Here is a 21,108-nt window from a genome sequence, read left to right as displayed (position 1 = left end):
AGTTTATAATCTCACCTGGATACCATGAATTTATAATCCGAGACATGCTGTTGTAATCCTCACAGAACTCTTATTCACACTCTGCTTATACTGAACATCCTTTTAGCAAGCTTAATACTGTTTAACTGTATAGTGTAAAATGGCAGTGTTATTGATTGCGATGAAAATACTGTAGGAACTACTTTATAAACATTTTACATTCCTGATTCTTAGCTATTAATTTTTACAGCATCTCCTGGCAGGTCTGAGAAACAAATTGCGCATATAAATTTGAACTGTGTTATGAAATCGGTCAACCAGCTGCTGTGCTGAGAATGATTTACTGGAACCCCGTGGAGGGCTTTTTTGAATTGATGGAATAGGTGGATGAGAGCTGACTAAATGTCAATAGTACCTCAGTATTGTGTGTAATAAAAGATTTATTAGTTTATACATACACATATACCGTATTTTCCGGACTTTTCTCCCCAATCTTTGAACCCCGCGGCTTAAACAATAAAGCGGCTAATTTATGGATTTTTCCTGGGTTTTTCCCGGGTTTTTCCCGGTTTCACAAACTTCAAGCCAAAAAACTGATCCCCATAACATTAGACCAATTAAATTGCAGAACGGGTTTAGGTGAACCAATGAAATTCTTTATATAAAATCAGATGCGCTCCCACTGAATTGGGCCGCACCACATTATAAATATGGATGAGGTTCCTCTGACGTTTGACCTGCCGCTCACTCGGACTGTCAACAGGAAATGTGAATCATTCGTCACGCTGAAAACAACTGGGCATGAAAAAACGCACTTCACCTGTGTTCTGAGCTGCACGGCATCGGGAGAAAAGCTTCATTGATGGTAATTTTTAAACGCATGGCGATGCCAAAACAAAAACTCCCGAGAGAAATTGTTGTGAAAGGAAGGAGGAAGACAGTGAACAATGACTTTCTTGGTCGGCTACTGTTTAGATACAAGCCGTGTCACAGACACTGTCTTTCGTTAAAGCCTGTGTGAAGTTCATTAGTTTCAATGTAGACAGGTGCGGCTTATTTATGTTAAAAATAAAAATCTTTGTAAAATTCTGTGGGTGCGGCTTATATTTGGGTGCACTTAATAGTTGTGAAAATACGGTACATGTATGCATGCATACATTCATTCATTCATACATACATACATACATACACACCTGAGATCATGTTTTCGGCTAGAAACTCACGTCACCGAGCTCTCATTAACAGGGTGCACACCTGGTCAGAATCACACCACTTACACAGATACCAGTGTACACAGGATGATGTGTTTTGGCACACTGACTTATGAAGGTCAGTGCTCCCTTTGAGGAGCATGAGTGTGTGCAATATAGTGGTTCTTTTACCAAATGTTTACCACAAATTTTGAGGCACATAATTGTATAGGATGTCTCTGGATGTAGTAGCATTAAGTTTACCCCTCTACTGAACTAGAAGACCTAAACCTTTTCCAGAACGAAAAGCAATCACAAACATGTTTTTAAGTGGAAGATCTTAAATTGACCTAGAGCTCTGACCTCAACCCTACTGAACACTTTGGGAAGATTTGAAATGCTGACTTTACTAGCGCCCTTGTGCTAGTACAATGAGCACAAGTCTCCACAGTCATTCTCTGAAATGCAGAAGGATATCTTCCCAGAAGAGTGGAGGTTATTATAGTAGCAAATGTAGACTAAATGTGGAATGGGGTTGATCAAAAGCCTCGTAAGAATTTTATGGTAATGTGTAGTATTGCTGTATAAATGAATGCAGGAATTCCATTTATTTCCATTAGTTTGTTCTAATGCACATGATGCATGGTTGGCTACCAATTTTTAGCTTGCTCATTTAGGTTTCTTAGCAACCAAAACATGGGAAAAAGGCAGCACAGTGGGGCTTCCACTTTTCTTGGTGGTGGGTGGGCAGAAGGATGTGTGTGTGTTTGGGTGGAAGGGAGTTTAATGAATTTATGATTTGATAATCTGTGAAATGCTACCCAGTGTAATTGGTACCTTTAGAGGATATGGCTGCTATACTACATCATTTCATATTTATATCGTTGTATTTTGTTTAACACATTTTCATCTTTGCCTTTTGATTGAATGAATGTCATATCTGGACATTGTGTTATGCAATGTGAGGCAGAATCTGAACTATTTTACATATTCAAAGAGAAAACCTTCTTAAGCCTTTTGGCTAATTAACTCCCACAGGACTGTGCTTAAAGCCAAAACACACAAACCTCACTCTTAATTAGGCCTTGTCTCCTCAACATCATCATCGAAGGCTTAATCACCTGCAAATGAGTTTGGGTTTTAAAGAGAGTGAGAGAGAGATGGAGAGAGAGAGGCTAATTAAGCAATCTCACCCAGTAGTACACCCACACATAATTCTTCTCTGTGATTTATTTAGAGAGCAGGGCAACCTTTTTTTGCTCTAAGCCGTGTGAAACAAAGTAAGATGGAAAAAGATGGAGCAGTCAGGAGTACAAAAGAAATGGACAGAGACAGAGAAGGAGGGAAAGAGTCTCCTTGCAGTGGCAACACTGAACCAGCGTCATTCCCCCGTCGAGAGAGCAACCTGAGCCGTCTGTCTTCACCTCCACAGGATAAACACACTCCCACGCTCCTTCGCTCCCTCCTTTCATCTGCCTTTCTTCCTCGCCTCCACCGGGGCCGGGACTCTATACCGTCACCTCAGGCTTTGGCACGCATGAGGGACTGAGACTGATGTATTGAGGCTTGTTAAGGTCTGATCAATATTTGAAGTGGGTTATTTTATGCACCGCTGCAGAAGACGGATGAGAGTGTTATCAGCCTGAGCTTGGGGTAATTGCTGGATTGGGTGGGAGCGAGGAAACGAGCGGAAAATGATACAAACAGATGATTGGAGTGGGCCGTTATCGTATTTTGTGGCGCTTGTGCATGCACATGTTCATTAATATACTGCACATATGGTTTACACCTCTCTGCCTTCACACAGCCTTCTCATAATTTATTAGGTTATGTTCCCATAGAGAGCTTTAGAGGTGTCCTTATTTTTGTTTTGTGTTGTACAGTACATAAAAAAACCCAGTCATCCAGAGTAGGCCTTGACTAATATGAATGTTTCCACTAGGTCCAACATTGGTTTTATGGTCTTACAGATTTTGTAACTGTTAATAATATCAGACTGTTAATTATGTAACTGTTAATAATATCAGACTATACTTTTACGCATTTCATTCATCCATCTTTTGGTGGATCCTGAGCCCATCCTGCAAGCATGTCCTTCACTAGGGACCATGCGCACACATTAATTCACACCTAAGTTTAGGCATGTTTTTGAGACGTTGGTGATAATCAGAGGACTCTGACCAAACCCACACCAGACTGAGGGTGGTAGGTGAACTTCACCACCAAAGCATATAAAATAATGCTAGTATCTCTTCTCACAGCCATTCATATAGACAATAATTACATACAAATTTATGCAATGAAACACTTAAAAAAAAAATAATAATAAAAATAAAAAATGTCTATTTGTCAATGTCTATTGATAAAAATTATTAGCTTTACACTGTGTACTCATTTCATGTACATGCACTCCTTATGGTTATTTTCCCTTTGGAAAAGTTCACTTTTCTGTACATCCTAATGCTCTCATTCTGCCTTAAAACCCTTTAAAACAGGAAGGTTCTTTTAGAATCTAAACTTCATTGACTAATTTATATCATACACTAGAGAGCAGGAGCAATGGCTGCCTGTTTAGAATAGATGATCCTGGTGGCCTCTGTCTATTAGCTTCTTTAGGGCTTGGATGGAGTTTCCTTATTTCTTGTATCATTAAACTAAAACAGTTTTCAGTGAAGATTTCTAATAAAACAAAGCTTAAGTATCTCAGTGATTCAAATACATCTATAAATGCCTATATATTTAATTCATATCTTTTAAAAATGGAGGTTGCTGCTTAGGGATGCAAACCAGTTTTTAGCTGATTATTATCTCTCTATGGACAGCTATTCTATATAAAATGTGCATTCTGTGTTCAAAAGTTTGGAAACTCCTAGTCTTTTATTGTTTTTGAGATTTGTTTATATGCAACAAACTACGCAAAAGACAAAAAAGCTATAGAATTGGACAGTGGACGACTGGAAAGAAAGTTCTATGGACAGGTGAGTCCCAAATGAGGATGGGTTCCACTTTTGAGTCTGATTCTGCTCAAGGTTACTTCCTCATAACATCTAAGGGAGTTTTTCCTTGCCACAGTCACCATGGCTGCTCATCAGGGATAAATACACATTGTTCACCTTAACTGGTCATTTCTGTGAAGCTGCTTTGAGATAATGTCTGTTGTGAAAAGCGCTATAGAAATAAACGACTTGACATGAGTCAATATTTGACATTTTTTACTCTAACAGAAGAGCTTATGTAAGATGGAGAACAGGAGAGATGATGAAACCAGGCTGCCTCACAACCACATTTTATATTTTTTTTATTGAAAAATATAATCAAAATATAATTAAACATCTGTAAATTGATATATATTTGAAATATTGTTCAAACATTAAAACAAACATATTGTTCGGGGTTCCTTGTTCGTTGCATACAAACAATAGGAACATGCATGTGTCTCTCTGAAACGATAAAGGCATTTCTAAACTTTTTTAACAGGCACTATATATTCACATTTAATTACTTAACAGGCGTTTATTACTGATGCACAGTCTAATCCGTGTCTAGAGAAGAGCAAAGATGGCTTCATCAACAAATTTTCCATTCAGTAAAAATTAGCCTGTTTCCAGAAATATGTGAGATGCACTTTCTTCATTCAATTCCTCGACCAGCGCTTGAGTGGTCACACCTTTTAGTGATGGACAAATTAACAGTTTTTAGAGTTGCTCTGGATAAGCGCATCTGCCAAATGCTATAAATGTAAATGCTTGTAAAAAGCAGCAGTGGGCTACTAAATCCAGGAATGATGCAAATATGCTGTATTAGGCCCATTAATTTGAGGGAAACGATGTTTAAAGGATTTAATTGCACCTAATGGGACTACTTAATTTGGGCTTGATTTAAGTATGTCATTAGAGACAAAATTAGGCATGATTAATCATCAGCGAACCATGTCAGAATTTCGCTCTCTTTACTCTCCCTTTTCATAAAAGTGTAGGTGTGTGTGCTTGTGTATGTGTGAGTGAACTGACATTTTGGAGACACGGCTGCCATTACTCCATTAAATTATATGATAAGCAGAAATTACCACAACTCAAAACATCACCAACAGACTTGACCAGTGAAGAAATATTACACATATTTACCTTTCTAAAGACCTAATGTACCATTTTATTAAAAATATATTAAAAAAGTATATTTAAAAAAAAAAGCATGAGGGGGGGAAAAAAAGAGCATGTTCTTGCTAAGCATTGAAGTTCTTACAGCGAAATGCTGGTGTTATTACCCACTGCAGAGGCTTCTGGTCCATATATAATTCCGGCTGCTTGATTTCCACTCATTCCTTTTCCATTAATGTTGCTTTTCATCCCGCCACTGCTCTCTGATTAAGGTTTCTTTAAAGCAGTGGGTGCACATGCCTCAGGGAAAAAGTCTTTAAAATACCTACAGCCTCTTGGAGGTAATGTATAGCCTGTGTTCTCATGCTCTCATCCACTCTCTAATGCTTGTGTTCTTACATTTACCTGTTCTCTCCCCCTGTTCCCATTTGTACCCTATTTTAAGTTCTGGCTTTTCTTTTCTTTTTTTTTCTTTTTTTTCATTTCTTTCTTCTGTCCTACATAATCTCAGATCCCCTATAAATCATATTAAGCAAAACGAAACATTAATAGACCGAGCCAGTGAGCTCTCACCAGCTACACTTTATACCAGTTTTACCTGTTTTGTTGCCTTTGTGTAGATTAAATCATATCAAATTTTATTCATGAAGCACATTTGAAATCAACCTTACCACTGTTACTCCCAAAAACGCAGAGAGATATATAGATTTAAAACTGCTGCAAGCTATAGCATCAACCTATGTAAGTGCATCAACTGAGTAGGCTAAACTTGTTTCTGTAAAAGCACATATGTGTAAGTAGTACACAATAATATTTACAAGAATATTTAGTCTTTATGCTCTCTGTTGAGTATGGGTTCACAAATAATAAACATAAATTTGTATAAAGCATCTATATTTGTCCATGCCCATGTTGAACAGATTATTAAAAACCTAAAAAGTATTAATTTAAAGTACATTTAGAACAGATGAAAAAGTGCTTTTAATTGCGATTAATCTTGTTAACTCATGACAATCATGTGATTTAATCTCATTAAATATTTGAATAGATTGACAGCGCTTTATATATATATATATATATATATATATATATATATATATATATATATATATATATATATATATATATATCATTTCTTTTTAAGCATTTCATTGGATTTCTGGGAAGGCATTTCACTAGATCAAGGGTGGCCAAACCGCGGCTCGCGAGCCGCATGCGGCTCTTACGTTCATATCGATTTTTGTGTGTTTAATTTTTTTATGTGCGTGTTCGCTTTGCTTAAGTTCAATACGGTATTTTTAAGACTTAAATTAGCTTGCCCCTACTGGGAAACTTTGCGGTATATCAGACCTTGGCATGAGGCCAATCATTAATTACAGGGATGCACCGATAATTTTCGGAAATACCCAAATCACCGAAACAACACGGCAGAAACACAATTGTAATGACGCAATAAAAAAGCGCAGCAGCACACGGTTATCTGGATAAGAGCAACATGTCTGCGGAGAGCGATTTGCAAAACATGCAATGCTGAAATTTCAAGAGGGGGTGTATCTGCAAAGAGTTTCTCCAAGTCGGGTTTAATTTATCACCTGCAATCCAAACATCCCGATTTCCATTCTAAATATGAGAAGAACGCGGCGCAGAAAAGTAAAAAAGTCAGTCCGAGCATGCGCACTCCGTCTGTAGAGGACGATTGTGAAAAGGCAGGAAAGTTTTCCAGTGATGGTGCCAAGGCAAAAGGTATAACACAAAAAATTATGGATTTTAATGCCATTTGAATTGAATTTTCATTTCGGTGCATCCCTAAAATATTATCGTTGGTGTGGCCCTCTGACACAATTCAGGTTTCTCATGTGGCCCCTTGTAAAAATTAATTGCCCACCCCTGCGGTATAATTATCTCACGCACATGCGCATTTGACGAAAATACCGTGTTGAACTCAAGCGAAGTGAACACGCACATAAAAAAACACACACAAAGTCTGTGTTTTCTACCCTGGAACACGTGAAATCAACGCATCGATCTGTTCTGACTGACACACGTGAAAGAATTGCTTCGAGTGGCAACAACGGAATGGCAGATTTTAAGGGGATTGTTCAAGGCAAGGAATGCCAAAAGTCCCACTAAGTAACATGCATAGTAAAAGAAAAACGCTATTGTAAATTATTATATATTTTTTGGTGGATTTGGTTAAACAGAGTTTGTGTGTGTGAGACAGTGCACACAATGTTCATTGTTGAAAATGACTGGCCTGTGGTCTTAGAACTGTAGGAGTCAATTTCTGTCATTATGTTGGTGTGTGACATTTACAATAAATCTGGCTGAACAGAGGTGTGTGTGTGTGTGTGTGTGTGTGTGTGTGTGTGTAAGAGGAAGGGATGGGTGATGTTCATGTGTGCCCATGTGTATGATGTGGCTCTTTGCGGTAACACAGTCAAAAATGTGGCTCTTGGTCTCTGACTGGTTGGCCATCCCCTGCACTAGATTGTGGTCAGTTGTGAGAATTTTTCTTATCAACCCCAAGAGGCCTGGGTGTACTGTATTCCTGCCTGGCCTCAATCCTACCTGCCACCCATCCAGCAGGGGCCATCTCTCTCTCTCTCTCTCTCTCTCTCTCTCACACATGCATACACTCCTTTACACCTAGATGCAGTTTAGTGCCACTAATCCACCCACTAGTAGGTTTTTGGGATGTGTAAGAACCTTTTGCAGCTGCACTGAGAGAATTATTTTGACATTAAAATCACTAGGACTTTAGTACTACAAGTCATGGTTTTAATAGATCTTTCTTTCTCTCTCTCCTCAGAGCGGACTATGGCCAGATTGGAGCTGCGTGAGGTGGAGCAGAAGCAGAATCATGCCGCAGTTCGTGAATCCCCTGCGCTTGCAGAGATTGATGATTTGCTCATCATTTACAACCGGGTGCCCAAAACTGGCAGCACGTCCTTCACAAACATTGCCTACGACCTTTGTGCCAAGAACCGATACCATGTTCTGCATATCAATACCACCAAGAACAATCCAGTCATGTCCCTGCAGGATCAGGTTAGGACACAAATTTTTTTAAACATAAATGCATGTGAACATTGTCTATTCACTTTGTGACTAAGAATTGCACTATTTTCTTTCAAGGCCCTCTGCCTTATTCTGTTTGATGGTGTTTTTCCTTTCTATTCTTTCCTCTAGCCTTCTCACAAGGAATTTAAATCTAGTCACTGAGATCTGTGAAGCTGCTCTTTGACAATTTGACAATGTGCAATTCAGAGCTGCAATTTTGACGTCTGTGGCAAGCGACAAACAGTAGTGAAACTTTTATGATGCAGTAAAACATTAGAAATATCTGCCTGTCTTAGTGTTTTTTACACATTGTTCTCCACATAAAATTAATATTAATACCGCTGCTAGCAATAATATTACAACTGCACATTTTTTTTTCTATGCACGCTATAAGAAGGCTATAAAATCACCAGCATTTCCCCACATTATCATCCATGCTACCTACTTATGTTTATCTATAAACACAAGAGAACATTCAGTATATAGAGTTTGGATTTACAGTATATACAGTATGAGTTTGGAAACTATCCTGAAACCCAGTCTGAATAAAAAAAACAAAAACAAATAAAGCTAATGTTAGAGGGAAAATAAAAATAGCAAAATCCTAGCTTGTGATAAAAGGGAAAAATATTAAAATAAAATGCATCTTGCTGGCTAACAATTTATTCCAGAATAAAGCTTTAAAAAAAAAAGGTATAAAAATAGATTAACACTGCAGTTAACAATTATTTTAGTAATGAAGTAATTGATTATTCCGTCGATTAATTGAGTAATTGAATATTAAGTACGTTTTCTTTATTAAAGAGCAATACTAAATATACAAGAGAAAATAGGACGGGTCTCTTAAAATAAACAAGTCATTTGTTTTCATTTTAGAAAAATTTAGATTTTTATTGCTGAAATTGCATACAAGAATATTTGTAAAAACTAAACCCATTTATTACAAACGTTATACAATCATATAAAAAAAATAAAAATAAAAAAGACATTTTAAAAATAAAAAAATACAAATAAATTTTTAATGACTAAAAAAATTCAAACATACTGTATGGTGTTTTCTTTGTTTTATTTAGAAATATTCCCAAACTTTGTAAACTTTGCCATTTCTTCGGCCTGAATATTCTCCCCCCTCACTGTTTTCCCCCCCTTTCCTCTAGTTTTTCATTCTGCAGCATCTTCTGTGATGTATGAAAGCCCATTTCTGCCACATAAAATAAAGTTTGCTTTATTTTATATGGGTTTTGCTTCTCTCCAGGGATTGGAGGCTTCATTTGATACCATGCGATTCTATTGATTTCAACCTATTCCATTTTCAATGTTTAAAGCTTTCTGCCACTACAGAGGGAGTGACGCTGCCTGACTGACTAAAAAAAGAATTACATGGGAAAAAATTGGAATTGCAAGAAAAAAAAAGAAATTGCCAGTATAACGTTGAAATAAGGCAAACTTCTTTTTTTTTTAAAGTGGCGAAAACGGCCTTCCATAGTGTTTACCTGTCCAGAACGCTCCAGAGTTTAGCAGGTGGTGCGTCAGGAATAATGGTCCTTGGGGAAAAACAGTGCTGCACAGTGTGTAGTTAAATGGACTTTTATTTATCAAATGATTTGCCTCGATGCATTTTTGCATTCGAATTACTCGAGTTACTCGAGGAATCATTTCAGCCTTAAAATAGATACAGTTGTGTGTTTGTTTATTCTTTTTTGCGCAGTTGTTAAACAAAGTGATTGAACCTGTTAGCCTTCGCCACAGATTTTGGGACTCACAGCTGAAAATGCCCTACCTTACTTTAAAGATATTTAAATTGTGTATGTAGGCCACTTTTATCAGAAAGTGTTAACATTTAAAAAAAAAAAAAGACACTTTGAGCTTTACCTGAAACTATGTCTGATCCTTTTCTCCCTCCCCCTGTTTGAGAGCCACCTGTTAAACTCAGGTGGCCATTCATACTCTATTCGTACAGTCTTCATATTAATGAATGGTTGACCAATAAAGGATTTTGTTATACATGTTTGGCTATTGATATTGATTTATCATTCATATCGATGGGCAGGTAGCCAGACAAGCTATTGCTTTATAGTCATGATCATTCATATTGACCATTCTAATCCCAACTACACACACACACACACACACACACACACACACACACACACACACACACACACACACACACTTACTTTTCAAGCATTTCTCTTATTAAAACAAACAGGCAATAAAACCTATAAAATCGTATTAAACTGTAAAGGGAGATATACTGTAACTTACAGATGTAAAATAGGCTCAGATTTTCCATCACCATGTAGATCTCCATGTCTCTGTTGTTACTCCGCCCCAAGAATATTTTCCACATCGCTGCTTTGTGTAAATCTCAGATAAAACAACTTTTTTGACTGTCTATTTTTTTTTTGTAAACAAAGTCCAGTTAGCATGAGCTGAAACAGCTGTTTTAGTAGAAACTGCAATTTTTTTTATGCATGTTTGTGTGTACTGCTTACACACATTCAGCAAATACATTCGTTATACGGTTTTCATTAAAAAACAGTGATCTGAAATCACTGCTTGAGGTGTGGACCTTTAGAATGATGTAAAGTTAGTCATGGGTACTCTTGTCCTTTTTTATTAAATTTATTGCTAAACATTAACACCTGAGAACAATAGGATATCGGTTGCGCTGGCGGGGTTAATTTTGAAAACACACAAAAAAATGTTTTATTGTTTCTGAGCATAAACGAAAAAAAGAGAAATTACCTACTTGTTCATTTTCTAGTTGTTTAATCACACAAAGTGTAATGGTCAATATCTCACAATGCCAACTATGATCAATGCCCTAAAGTGCACAATATTTCGGAACAAGAAAACCTGGAAGTAGAAGTGGCAGGAGTACAAGGAGTTTCAGCAGCAGGTAAAGAGGGATGTGGCAAAAGCAAAGGAAAAGGCATATGAGAAGCTGTATGAGGAGTCGCACACTAAGGAAGGAGAAAAGGATTTGTACCGATTGGTCAGGCAGAGGGACCGAGCTGGGAAGAATGTGCTACAGATTAGAGCAAAAAAGGATGGAGATGGAAATGTGTTGACTAGTGAGGAGAGTGTGTTGAAGAGATGGAGGGAGTATTTTGAGCAGCTGATGAATGAGGAAAATGAGAGAGAGAGAAGGTTCCTTGGTGTGGAGTTGGTGAAGCAGAAAGTGGATAGGATTAGTAAGGAGGAAGTGGGAACAGTCGATTTAAGAGGATGAAGAGTGGAAAGTCGGCTGGACCAGATGACATACCAGTAGAAGCGTGAAGATGTTTAGAAAAGATGGCAGTGGAGTTTTTAACCAGATTGTTAAGCAAGATTTTGGAAGGTGAGACAATGCCTGAGGAATGGAGAAGGAGTGTGCTGGTACCGGTTTTTAAAAATAAGGGAGATGTGCAGACTTGCAGTAACTAGAGGAGAATAAAGTTGATCAGTCACACCATGAAGTTATGGGAAAGAGTAGTGGAAGCCAGGCTGAGAAATGAGGTGACCATCTGTGAGCAACAGTATGGTTTCATGCAGAGAAAGAGCACTAAGGACTCAATATTTCCTTTGGGAATGTTGATGGAGAAGTATAGAGAAGAGTTGCATTGTGTGTTTGTGTATTTAGAGACGACAGGGTGCAGAGAGAAAAGTTGTGGTATTGTATGGGGAAGTCAGGTATGTTAAAGAAGTATGTGAGGGTGGGGCAGGACATGTATGAGGACAGTGTGACAGCAGTGAAGTGTGCAGTAGGAACGACAGCCTGGTTCAAGGTGGAGGTTGGACTGCATCAAGGGTCGGCTCTGAGCCCTTTCCTGTTTGCAGTGGTGATGGACAGGTTGACAGACGAGGTCAGACAGGAGTCTCCATGGACTATATTTGCGGATGATATTGTGATTTGTTGTGAGAGTTGGGAGCAGGTTGAGAAGAGCCTGGAGAGGTGGAGGTACATGCTGGAAAGAAGGGGAATGAAAGTCAGTAGGAGTAAGACATAGTACATGTGTGTAAATGAGAGGGAGGGCACTGAAGTGGTGCGGTTGCAGGGTGAAGAGGTGGTGAAGGTGGAGGAGTTTAAGTACATGGGGTCAACTGGGCAAAAGAAGGGTATCTGCAAGAGTGAAAATGGACAGGAAAAAGACAGGAGGCAAAGCTGGAGGTAGCACAGCTGAAGATGTTAAGATTTTCATTGGGAGTGACGAGGATGGACAGGATTAGAAATGAGTTTATTAGAGAGACAGCGTGTAGGACGTTTTTGGAGACAAGGTGAGGGAGGCACGATTAAGATGGTTTGGACATGTGCAGAGGAGGGACATGGGGTATATCGGTAGAGACTGCTGAGGATGGAGCCACCAGGAAGGAGGAAACGGGGAAGACCAAGTAGGAGGTTTATGGATGTGGTGATGGAAGATGTGCAGGTAGTTGGTTTGAAAGAGGCAGATGTGGAGGTCAGAAGAAGAATTAATTAGTTATGGGCTAAAGTGTAATGAAATACCTAAATATTGCTTATTGTTTTACCATTAATTAAAAATCTGTGAAGTTGCTGATTTAGTTGTTTTCTGAGTTATGTGAATGTGGCGGGTTTACTTTGTGCATAACAAGCTAAATAGGTCATCCTTTTTTTTATCTTCACACCTGGTAGATTAATAGGAAACAACTCTTTATATAGCATGAGCCTTGTGCTGTACAGGTGCTGCAATGTTCTCAAGGGGGATAAACACGAGTTATAGTTATTATTACACTTCACACTAAACCTCCTATAGAACTAACAGATGCCTTCACGCATAAGTTTTGCAACTGTCTTGTGGTGTCATGAAGTGTGTGCATTTAGATTCGGGTACAAAGGAGCTAATATCTACAGTTAATTGCTGGAACATGGGTTTTTTTTTTTTGTGCTTAGCTTCAAGGATTCAGGGATGGCTGAGCAATAACTGTGTGGCAAATAAAAAAAATTCAAATCACTAAAGTGGAAGATGGACAATTGTCTGTAGATTGCCTGTTGATGATGATACCTGTTAGTTTCAATCATTTTGTTCTTTCCGTTTGCCAACCTCATCTTGATTATCTAAAAATGATTTCCGAATTCATTAGCCTTGTGATATATAACTTTAGTTTTTGATATAAAAAAATTTTGTGTAAAGAAACAAGTGGGTGGGATTGTGGTCATAGGGTGCATTGAAAATGGAGGTGTGGCTTGATGTTAAGTAGCGTCACATGCCATACTCTTTTGTTGTTGTTGCTTAGCCAACATTTCAGGAAATAAATCCTCTTCCACCAGCATACAGTATACTACGGTTTATAATGAGAAATCCTTTTTCTCTCTCTCTCTCTCTCTCTCTCTCTCTCTCTCTCTCTCTCTCTCTCTCACTCACTCTCACACACACACACACACTCTCACACACACACACACACACACACACACACACACAGATAAAATTATCTTTTTTAATAATGCTAGTACTGCCACCCCCCAACCCCACTGATAGCTAGTGCTAAGGGGAGAAATATGTGACTCTATAGGTAAAAGATGAAGGTTGGCAACAGTCAAGTGGTTGCGAACAGGAGCTTGTATTCCCAATATAGAAGAGTATTTGACTCCACGTGTCATGTTCGGCCACAATAGGTCATGCAAGTGCAGTCATCTCTTTGTCTTTGCTGCTTTCTGTGTCACACATTCCTCATCACTGATTCCATTTCCATGGTGAATAAAGAGCCTGGGAATACAGAAGTATTCCATGAAAGAGTTGCTGTTTGATTGAGAGGCAGCAAATGCTGTAGGTTAAATCAGCTGCACAGAATCATTACGATTTTCTGTGTATAGTGTTTATTTGTTTAAAGTGCAGAGAGACACAAAGACTGACTGGGAGAAAGCATAGCAGGTATTTCTTCTGGTTTAATGGTTCAATAAATTCTCCTTTTTTATATTGCTGTGAGGATTCACAGACATCTGGGAATGGATTCTTTTTTCCCCCCACTTCTTTACAGGAAGTGTCTGTGAAATCCTGGAAAAGTGTAACTTTTACATGTCAGTTTTACCCGCTATAAATCTGATTTAAGTGCTTTATGACTCCGTGGGGGGTTTGTGACACTTAGGGGGGGTTGTGTTTTTCTAATTTTGTTACAGTGATTGAAATCATGACCCACTGATCTCAGAGTTAATGTATTTATTATTGAGTTCTTATAGTTATTAACCTGTTTGACATGCTACTTAAATTGAATGGAATCGAATAAAAAACTCAATCATTCAAAAACAAGTCAGCCAGTAAACAACGTCTGCTTGGGCCCTGAAGATGAATGTATATCTACTGCTCTAGTAAATAATCAGGATAATACTTTACATGATTAAATAATATGATTCAACATTGTATGTCATTTCGAAACTGAATTTACAGACCCTGCCTAAAACAGATATAAAGGATAAAGAAAACCACGGATACAGTATATGGTATAGGCTATTTGATTCACTGGCAGGAGTCTGTTTATAAATAAAAAAGAAAATGTTTCAATCATTTATTTAAAAAAATATATATTTCTTTAATATAACACAAACATACTAAATTGTATTACCTTCATTTCGCTAGTAGAATATCACAACATTTAACCTTTTTTATTTATTATTTGCTGAGACCTGGTTAGTACATTAGTATAATCAAAAATGTAACCCATTTTGGTTGTTTTGTATGGGCTTACAGTCTTAAATTGTACGTGGGTTATTGTTTTATATTAAAATGTTTGGTACAGTTTGCAGGGCTATAAGCCTGTATATTTTTAAGTAAGGGTTGGAATTTATTGGATTAAATGATTTGAACTGACCAGGATTACACAGGATAATCACACGCTTCATTTTGTTGGAGACGACAAGATACAATACGCTAGTATAAAATAGTATAAATAATTGCAGTGTTATATAATGGTTTATTATTTTTATTTATAATACAGCAATAATAATAATATGCCAGGATAGCCTGCAATACTTTGTCACCAGTGCTGAAATAATCCTCAAGGAACTTGTCGATTAGCTAAGGTCAGGCGTTGCACATGCTGAATGTTCACAGGAATGACTGCTGTTGGCTGGGAACCACCACAACCGGAATCATCACTGTTGGACATATGGCCATCTTTGAAACGTTTACACCATTTAAATGTTTTACTTTTTTTCTGAGCGTCACCGTGCTGTGCTTGATGTCTTCTGTAGATAACTGCTGCTTTTACGCTTTTGTTCACATGAAACTTCATCACCACACGCTGTTCGATGCACGCACTAACACTGTTGTCTGCTATCTTGATTAACGGTCTCTGGACTGGCCTGCGACATGTGCGCCGCCTATAAGTAATAGGACACACTAGCCACTTACTACTGCGTGTAGTACTGCCATGCTAGCATCCTTTTTTATACCTGTAAAATTAAGTCCCGGTTTGACTTGAACACCCATACATATATACACAAACATCTATTATATAAAACTATAGTATATAATGTTACGAGTTTCTTGAAAGATTTTGTACATGTTTAGCCCCGTGTTTAGGTGTCTGATGTGTCTGTCTGTCCTGTGTGTGTGTGCTTGTTTGTGTGGTGAGCCTGTGTGTTTGTGTGGTGAGCCTGTGTGTGTGTGTGTGTTTGTATTCCTGTCACCTCTGTCTCTAACACGAAAAATAAGTGGCTGTGATGGAGAGAAGGAAGGTGTCATTAGCGGGTGGCTTTGCTGAGGTAATATCCAGTCGACTTTGTCTCCACACTCCGTGAGCTGCTCACTGAGCTGAGACTTTGTGTTCAGGCAGAGATGGAGCTCAGATGTAGTGTGTGTGTGTGTGTGTGTGTGTGTGTGTGTGTGTGTGTGTGTAAAGGGATTCATATAAAGTCCTGCACGTTACCTATGCCTGTAATTTCAGACATAATTTTACTTTTGTGATTGATTAAAATTACAGTTCATTTGAAACAATGGTGTTTATTTGTGTGTGCGTGTGTGTGTTTTGCAGGTGAGGTTTGTAAGGAACGTGACGACCTGGAAGGAGATGAAACCAGGGTTTTACCATGGACATGTAGCATACCTGGATTTTACCAAGTGGGTATTCAAACAATTTGTGACTTACATCACTTGACTCATAAAAAAATATTGATTTTTTTTTATACACATTGCCTTTGCTAGAATATCATCTGTATGGCTTTGATTTAACAAAAAAATATGATATTAAAAAAAAAAAGATGGACATGGGGTCAGCTATGGACAGATAATAATTTATATATGTAGCATGAATTAGGCAGTTCAGTACTGCAGACAAATGAATTCTAATATTTACTCATTTTTTTAGTTTTTGCTAGCTCATAAAATGGTACAAGATTTGCTAGCTCAAAGGTTGTAGATTATAGAACTGACTGTTGAGGTGGAGCTTTAATTTCTGGGGTGTTGCTGCACTCTAGTGGTTGAAGGTGATATCGCAGTAATGTGCGGGCTACTGTGTTGCTGATGAGATAAAAGTCAAGGGAAGTCTGGGAAAATTTGGAAATTAAAAGATCACATTTTAAAAATTAACAATACAGTCAGATTGGACCTTTTTTTTTATGTACACCTTCACTTTTGCTGCAGATTTAGTGTGAGGGCAAAGCCCATCTACATTAATGTAGTTCGTGACCCTATTGAGCGCCTTGTGTCTTACTACTACTTCCTGCGCTTTGGAGATGACTACAGGCCCGGCCTGAGGCGGAGAAAGCAGGGAGACAAAAAGGTTGGAGACTTTTTTTCTCTTCTTTTTTTATTGCTACTTCTGAGAAATTCTAAAAAAAAAAAAAAGACGAAGACATTTTTGAGAGTTTTATTTTTGATCAGGATGTTTTCAGCAATTATGGGGCAAAAAGAAAAATGAAGAAGGACTAAAATAGAAAATGTATTCGTGTGTGATCATGTGTGTGTGTACACTTTTCAGACATTTGATGAGTGTGTGGCATCAGGGGGCTCTGACTGTGCTCCAGAGAAACTCTGGCTCCAGATTCCATTTTTCTGCGGACATTCGTCTGAGTGCTGGTAGGGATTTTTTATTTTTAAATTAAGACAAGATCGGATGGAAGACAGATACTAATACATATTAGTAGATATCTTGGGTTTCTGTTTTTTTTCTCGTGATTCTCAGGATTTCACGTGATACTAAATTTTTTTAAATCATTGATTGGTGCTGATCTCTTTGCTTTTTCATCACACACATTGCTTTTTAAATCTTGATTGTGATTGGTCAGCAGATGTTAATTAATTTTCTCTGTAGCTCTGGCAGTAGAGTTGGCTGTAAGGCAAATCATACATTCTTATTGTATGAATGCACTCATTTTAATATGGCTCCTTAAGTAACTAGTTTATTAATACTAGTTTTTAATTTACAGGGACATGCATGATGGATGCTACGCATAATTTAATATACACATTAAACACATGCTGTTGAGTCAAATGTCAAATTGTTGACAGGTTAATGTGATGCGTGAGAAGGCATCTATAAAAGGAGTCTCCAATATGAGTTAAATATCAATGTGAAACTATAGTGGGTATTAATCCACAATGTAAAATTGCAGCCTCATGTCATCATGAAGCTGAACCTCAACAGTGGTGATAGTGTGTGTTTGTATATGTGTGTGTGTGTTTAGGAATGTAGGCAGTCACTGGGCTTTGGAGCAAGCCAAGTACAACCTGGTGAATGAGTATCTGCTGGTGGGAGTGACTGAGGAGCTGGAGGACTTCATCATGATGTTGGAGGCAGCACTGCCCCGTTTCTTTAGAGGAGCCACTGATCTCTACCGCACAGGTAACACTGTGCTCGGGTCTCTGATACGTAATCGGCTCAAGAAGTATGGATACGGTCCACAAAGATAAGAAAATGACTGTATAACATAGATGTTGCAATGGAAAAGTCATACATTTTAAGCAAACTGTTTAACATTTTAAATATCACATCATAGCTTTGGAGAGCTTTGGACATTCTCTATTACTATTAGTTTTATTATTGTTACAAATATTAAACATATGTAGGTATTCGAATAAAAAATATATTTTTAACACACCCAACTGTACACTATAAATTGCAGCAATAAAGTAGAATAAACATTAAAGCTTTAAAAATAAAACTTGAATTTCTGATATAAGTGCAATTAAATAAGAATAGAAATGACAATTTAAAATAGAATATACAACACGTATACATCTAGCATTTATACAAATATTAATATTAATGATTAAATAAATAATCAACACACCATTGATCATTTTTAAAAGTAATTTCATGCTCTATCTGCATTATTGTATCAAACGCTGTGCTTACTGGAGTTCTTTGTGTTAGTTTTTTTACAGCTTGTGTGTTATTCACGCTCAGTTTTTAGTGACCTTTCTTGTTCCCTCTATCGGGTTCTTGCTCACCTCTTTTCCCAAGGTTCTTCTTCTTAGAATGCTTAGTTTTGACAGCCCTAGACATTGTTGTTTCACACTATTTACATTTCTGTATTATGGAGGGATGGATTTTTTTTGTAGCCTTCTCTATATCTATGCATTGATACAACCCTTTTGATATTTTTCCTTTTGACCTGCACTTTTTAAGTTATATAGATAGGTGTGTGCATTTCCAAAACATCTCCAATCAATTGAATTTGCCATTTATTTGTATTAAAATGTCTATGCTTCAGTGCTTGTTAAACACTCACAAACAGAAATCTTTTGTCTCACAGGTAAAAAGTCCCACCTGAGGAAGACGAGCGAGAAGAAGCCTCCGACTAAGGAGTCCATCTCCAAGCTGCAGCAGTCAGACGTTTGGAAGATGGAGAACGAGTTCTACGAGTTTGCACTCGAGCAGTTCCAGTTCGTCCGTGCTCACGGTGTCCGAGAGAAAGACGGAGAGCTCTTTGTACTAACACAGAACTTTTTCTACGAGAAGATCTATCCAAAAGTGAACTGAAACAAGAGAGAAAGAATCCATGACTTTTAACCTCTGTGTTTTCCATCAGCACCACAAAGGAGGACAAGGAGAGGCAAATGTCTGGAGTAGAAAAATGGCATTCTTGGAAATAGAAAAAGTTTGCTTTGTGGATTTATGACCTCCTCAGTCATAGCACAGTGGAATTCTACTGTATATACTGTACACGATCCAGTAGATCCAAAACACCGTTTATATTGTAGAGATGGAGAATATGTAAACTATACAGCGAGCCGTGATGCCAGGGACATTTTGAGTACTTTGATGTCCAGCAGTTTTCTTTTTTCAGATTTTATGGCAGTCTGGACAAATTTATCACGTGGGGGGGGGGAGGATTTGTTTAACATTTGGAATCCTCCAAAAAAGAAGATAAAGCATAAATCAGAGGGAAAACTCAACAGGGTGAAAAGAATCTTGAAACTTTTTGTACCAGCCAGGAGCACATCAAAAGCACCTTCCATTTTATTATTACAAGTTCTCACCTTTTTTTTTTTCCTCATTCTCTTTGGCTTGTGTGGATTCTATGATAGAATGCCATATACTGTGTTTAGTGTGAGTATTAAGCCCCTTCAGAGGGTCAAGTTGAACCTCCATATAATGTACATAACACATTTTATACCCTCAGACCAAATGGCTAGAAGAGAAACCAAGTCATAGATGTTGACTTTCAATTTTGGAGTGCTGAGAAGAAAAAGATGAAGCAGTGATAGGATTATATTGCGCTTCACAATCCCAAATTTTGTTTGTTTTGCAGTTTGGGTTTAAAGCAGAGGATTTTCAGTGGACCATTTGGGGAAAACCATTTTTTTTTTTTTTTATCGGAGGACAAGCAGTACAAACCACTGATTTCTTGTGTGATGTTGAGAAACATTGGATTGTCAACAAAACAAAGATAACCTAAATGTGTAGTCAGTGGTGTTTTTTTTACTTAGTATTTTTTGCTACTGTATCTGTTTTAAAAAGATAATGATAAAAAAAAAGCTGCTCAGAGAAAAGTCTGAATACCAAGAGATTTGGCCACCAGAAACAGAAATCACTGGAAGTCATCTGAACTTCTTCATTTCCCTGACTGTGACCTGTATACTCAGATCCCTAACTAGCTCGACGTTTAATAGTGCCTTCATAACCAAATGGTCAGAATTCATTCTCTGAAAAACATCACTCCCTTTTGTAGGCCATGTGTTTTTCAGATACCAGCTTTTGTTTCTGTTGTTCAAGTTTTCTTGGTGAAAATTGTCTTCAATGCATTTTAATAAACCCTGAACTGTCAGAGTTAATGCCTGGGAGTCTTGGTGGGATTTTTTTTTTTTTTTTTTTTTTTTAAAATGAAGGCAAATCTTTTATAAACCATTGCGAAAGGGTTGGCTCATGAACACAGGCTAAATTCTTTCACAGCTAAGATTTAAAACCAACCTCCTGATTATTTTTGGCCATATTGAGTGGTGTGTAAAAGCACTTGGAGTGTGCGGTGTGGAAACCTTTAACTTGAGATAAATGGTAAAGTTTCGAGACTATAAAGTTACACTGGACCTATAGATAGCAGCTTCTCAACTCGGAATAGAATAAAATAGAATATTTATTTTCCATTTGATACATAATACCTCTTCTCATACACAACAGAAAGTGCTGGCTCAAGTGTTTTGTCTCTTGTGTATGGTTGCAATAGCAATCATGATGTATTAAACGAAATGAAATACGGGTTATCCAAAATCATAAGAAATTTAATTATAACTGTACTAAAAATGAAAAATGATGAAAAAGAGTTGGCTTAGTGGACATTTCTGTCCACTGAAGACACTCAAGTGGGGGGTCCTCTTAATACTCAGTTACAGCAAATCGCTCCT

General features: G+C 37.7%; 1 protein-coding gene across 2 annotated transcripts in view; it reads left to right on the top strand.

The window, feature by feature from the left end:
- Positions 1 to 20,541, top strand: part of hs2st1b (heparan sulfate 2-O-sulfotransferase 1b) — a 95,272-nt gene extending 74,731 nt beyond the window's left edge. The window contains exons 1-7 of one of the 2 annotated variants that reach the window (XM_046858610.1): positions 5,467 to 5,607; positions 8,076 to 8,314; positions 16,298 to 16,383; positions 16,906 to 17,044; positions 17,243 to 17,340; positions 17,949 to 18,106; positions 19,020 to 20,541. In XM_046858610.1, the coding sequence (XP_046714566.1) occupies positions 8,084 to 8,314; positions 16,298 to 16,383; positions 16,906 to 17,044; positions 17,243 to 17,340; positions 17,949 to 18,106; positions 19,020 to 19,246 (939 nt within the window). In that variant the 5' untranslated portion in view covers positions 5,467 to 5,607; positions 8,076 to 8,083 and the 3' untranslated portion in view covers positions 19,247 to 20,541. Of the gene's footprint in view, positions 1 to 5,466; positions 5,608 to 8,075; positions 8,315 to 16,297; positions 16,384 to 16,905; positions 17,045 to 17,242; positions 17,341 to 17,948; positions 18,107 to 19,019 lie in introns of those variants that run through there. The other variant, XM_046858599.1, reaches the window with a different exon arrangement.
- The last annotated feature ends 567 nt before the right edge of the window (positions 20,542 to 21,108 follow it).

This window comes from Silurus meridionalis, chromosome 1 (assembly GCF_014805685.1).
Source record: "Silurus meridionalis isolate SWU-2019-XX chromosome 1, ASM1480568v1, whole genome shotgun sequence".
In the NCBI taxonomy this organism is placed as follows: Eukaryota; Metazoa; Chordata; class Actinopteri; order Siluriformes; family Siluridae; genus Silurus; species Silurus meridionalis.
Note: the sequence above shows the minus strand (reverse complement) of the source record. Positions and strands in the feature narration are given on the sequence as shown.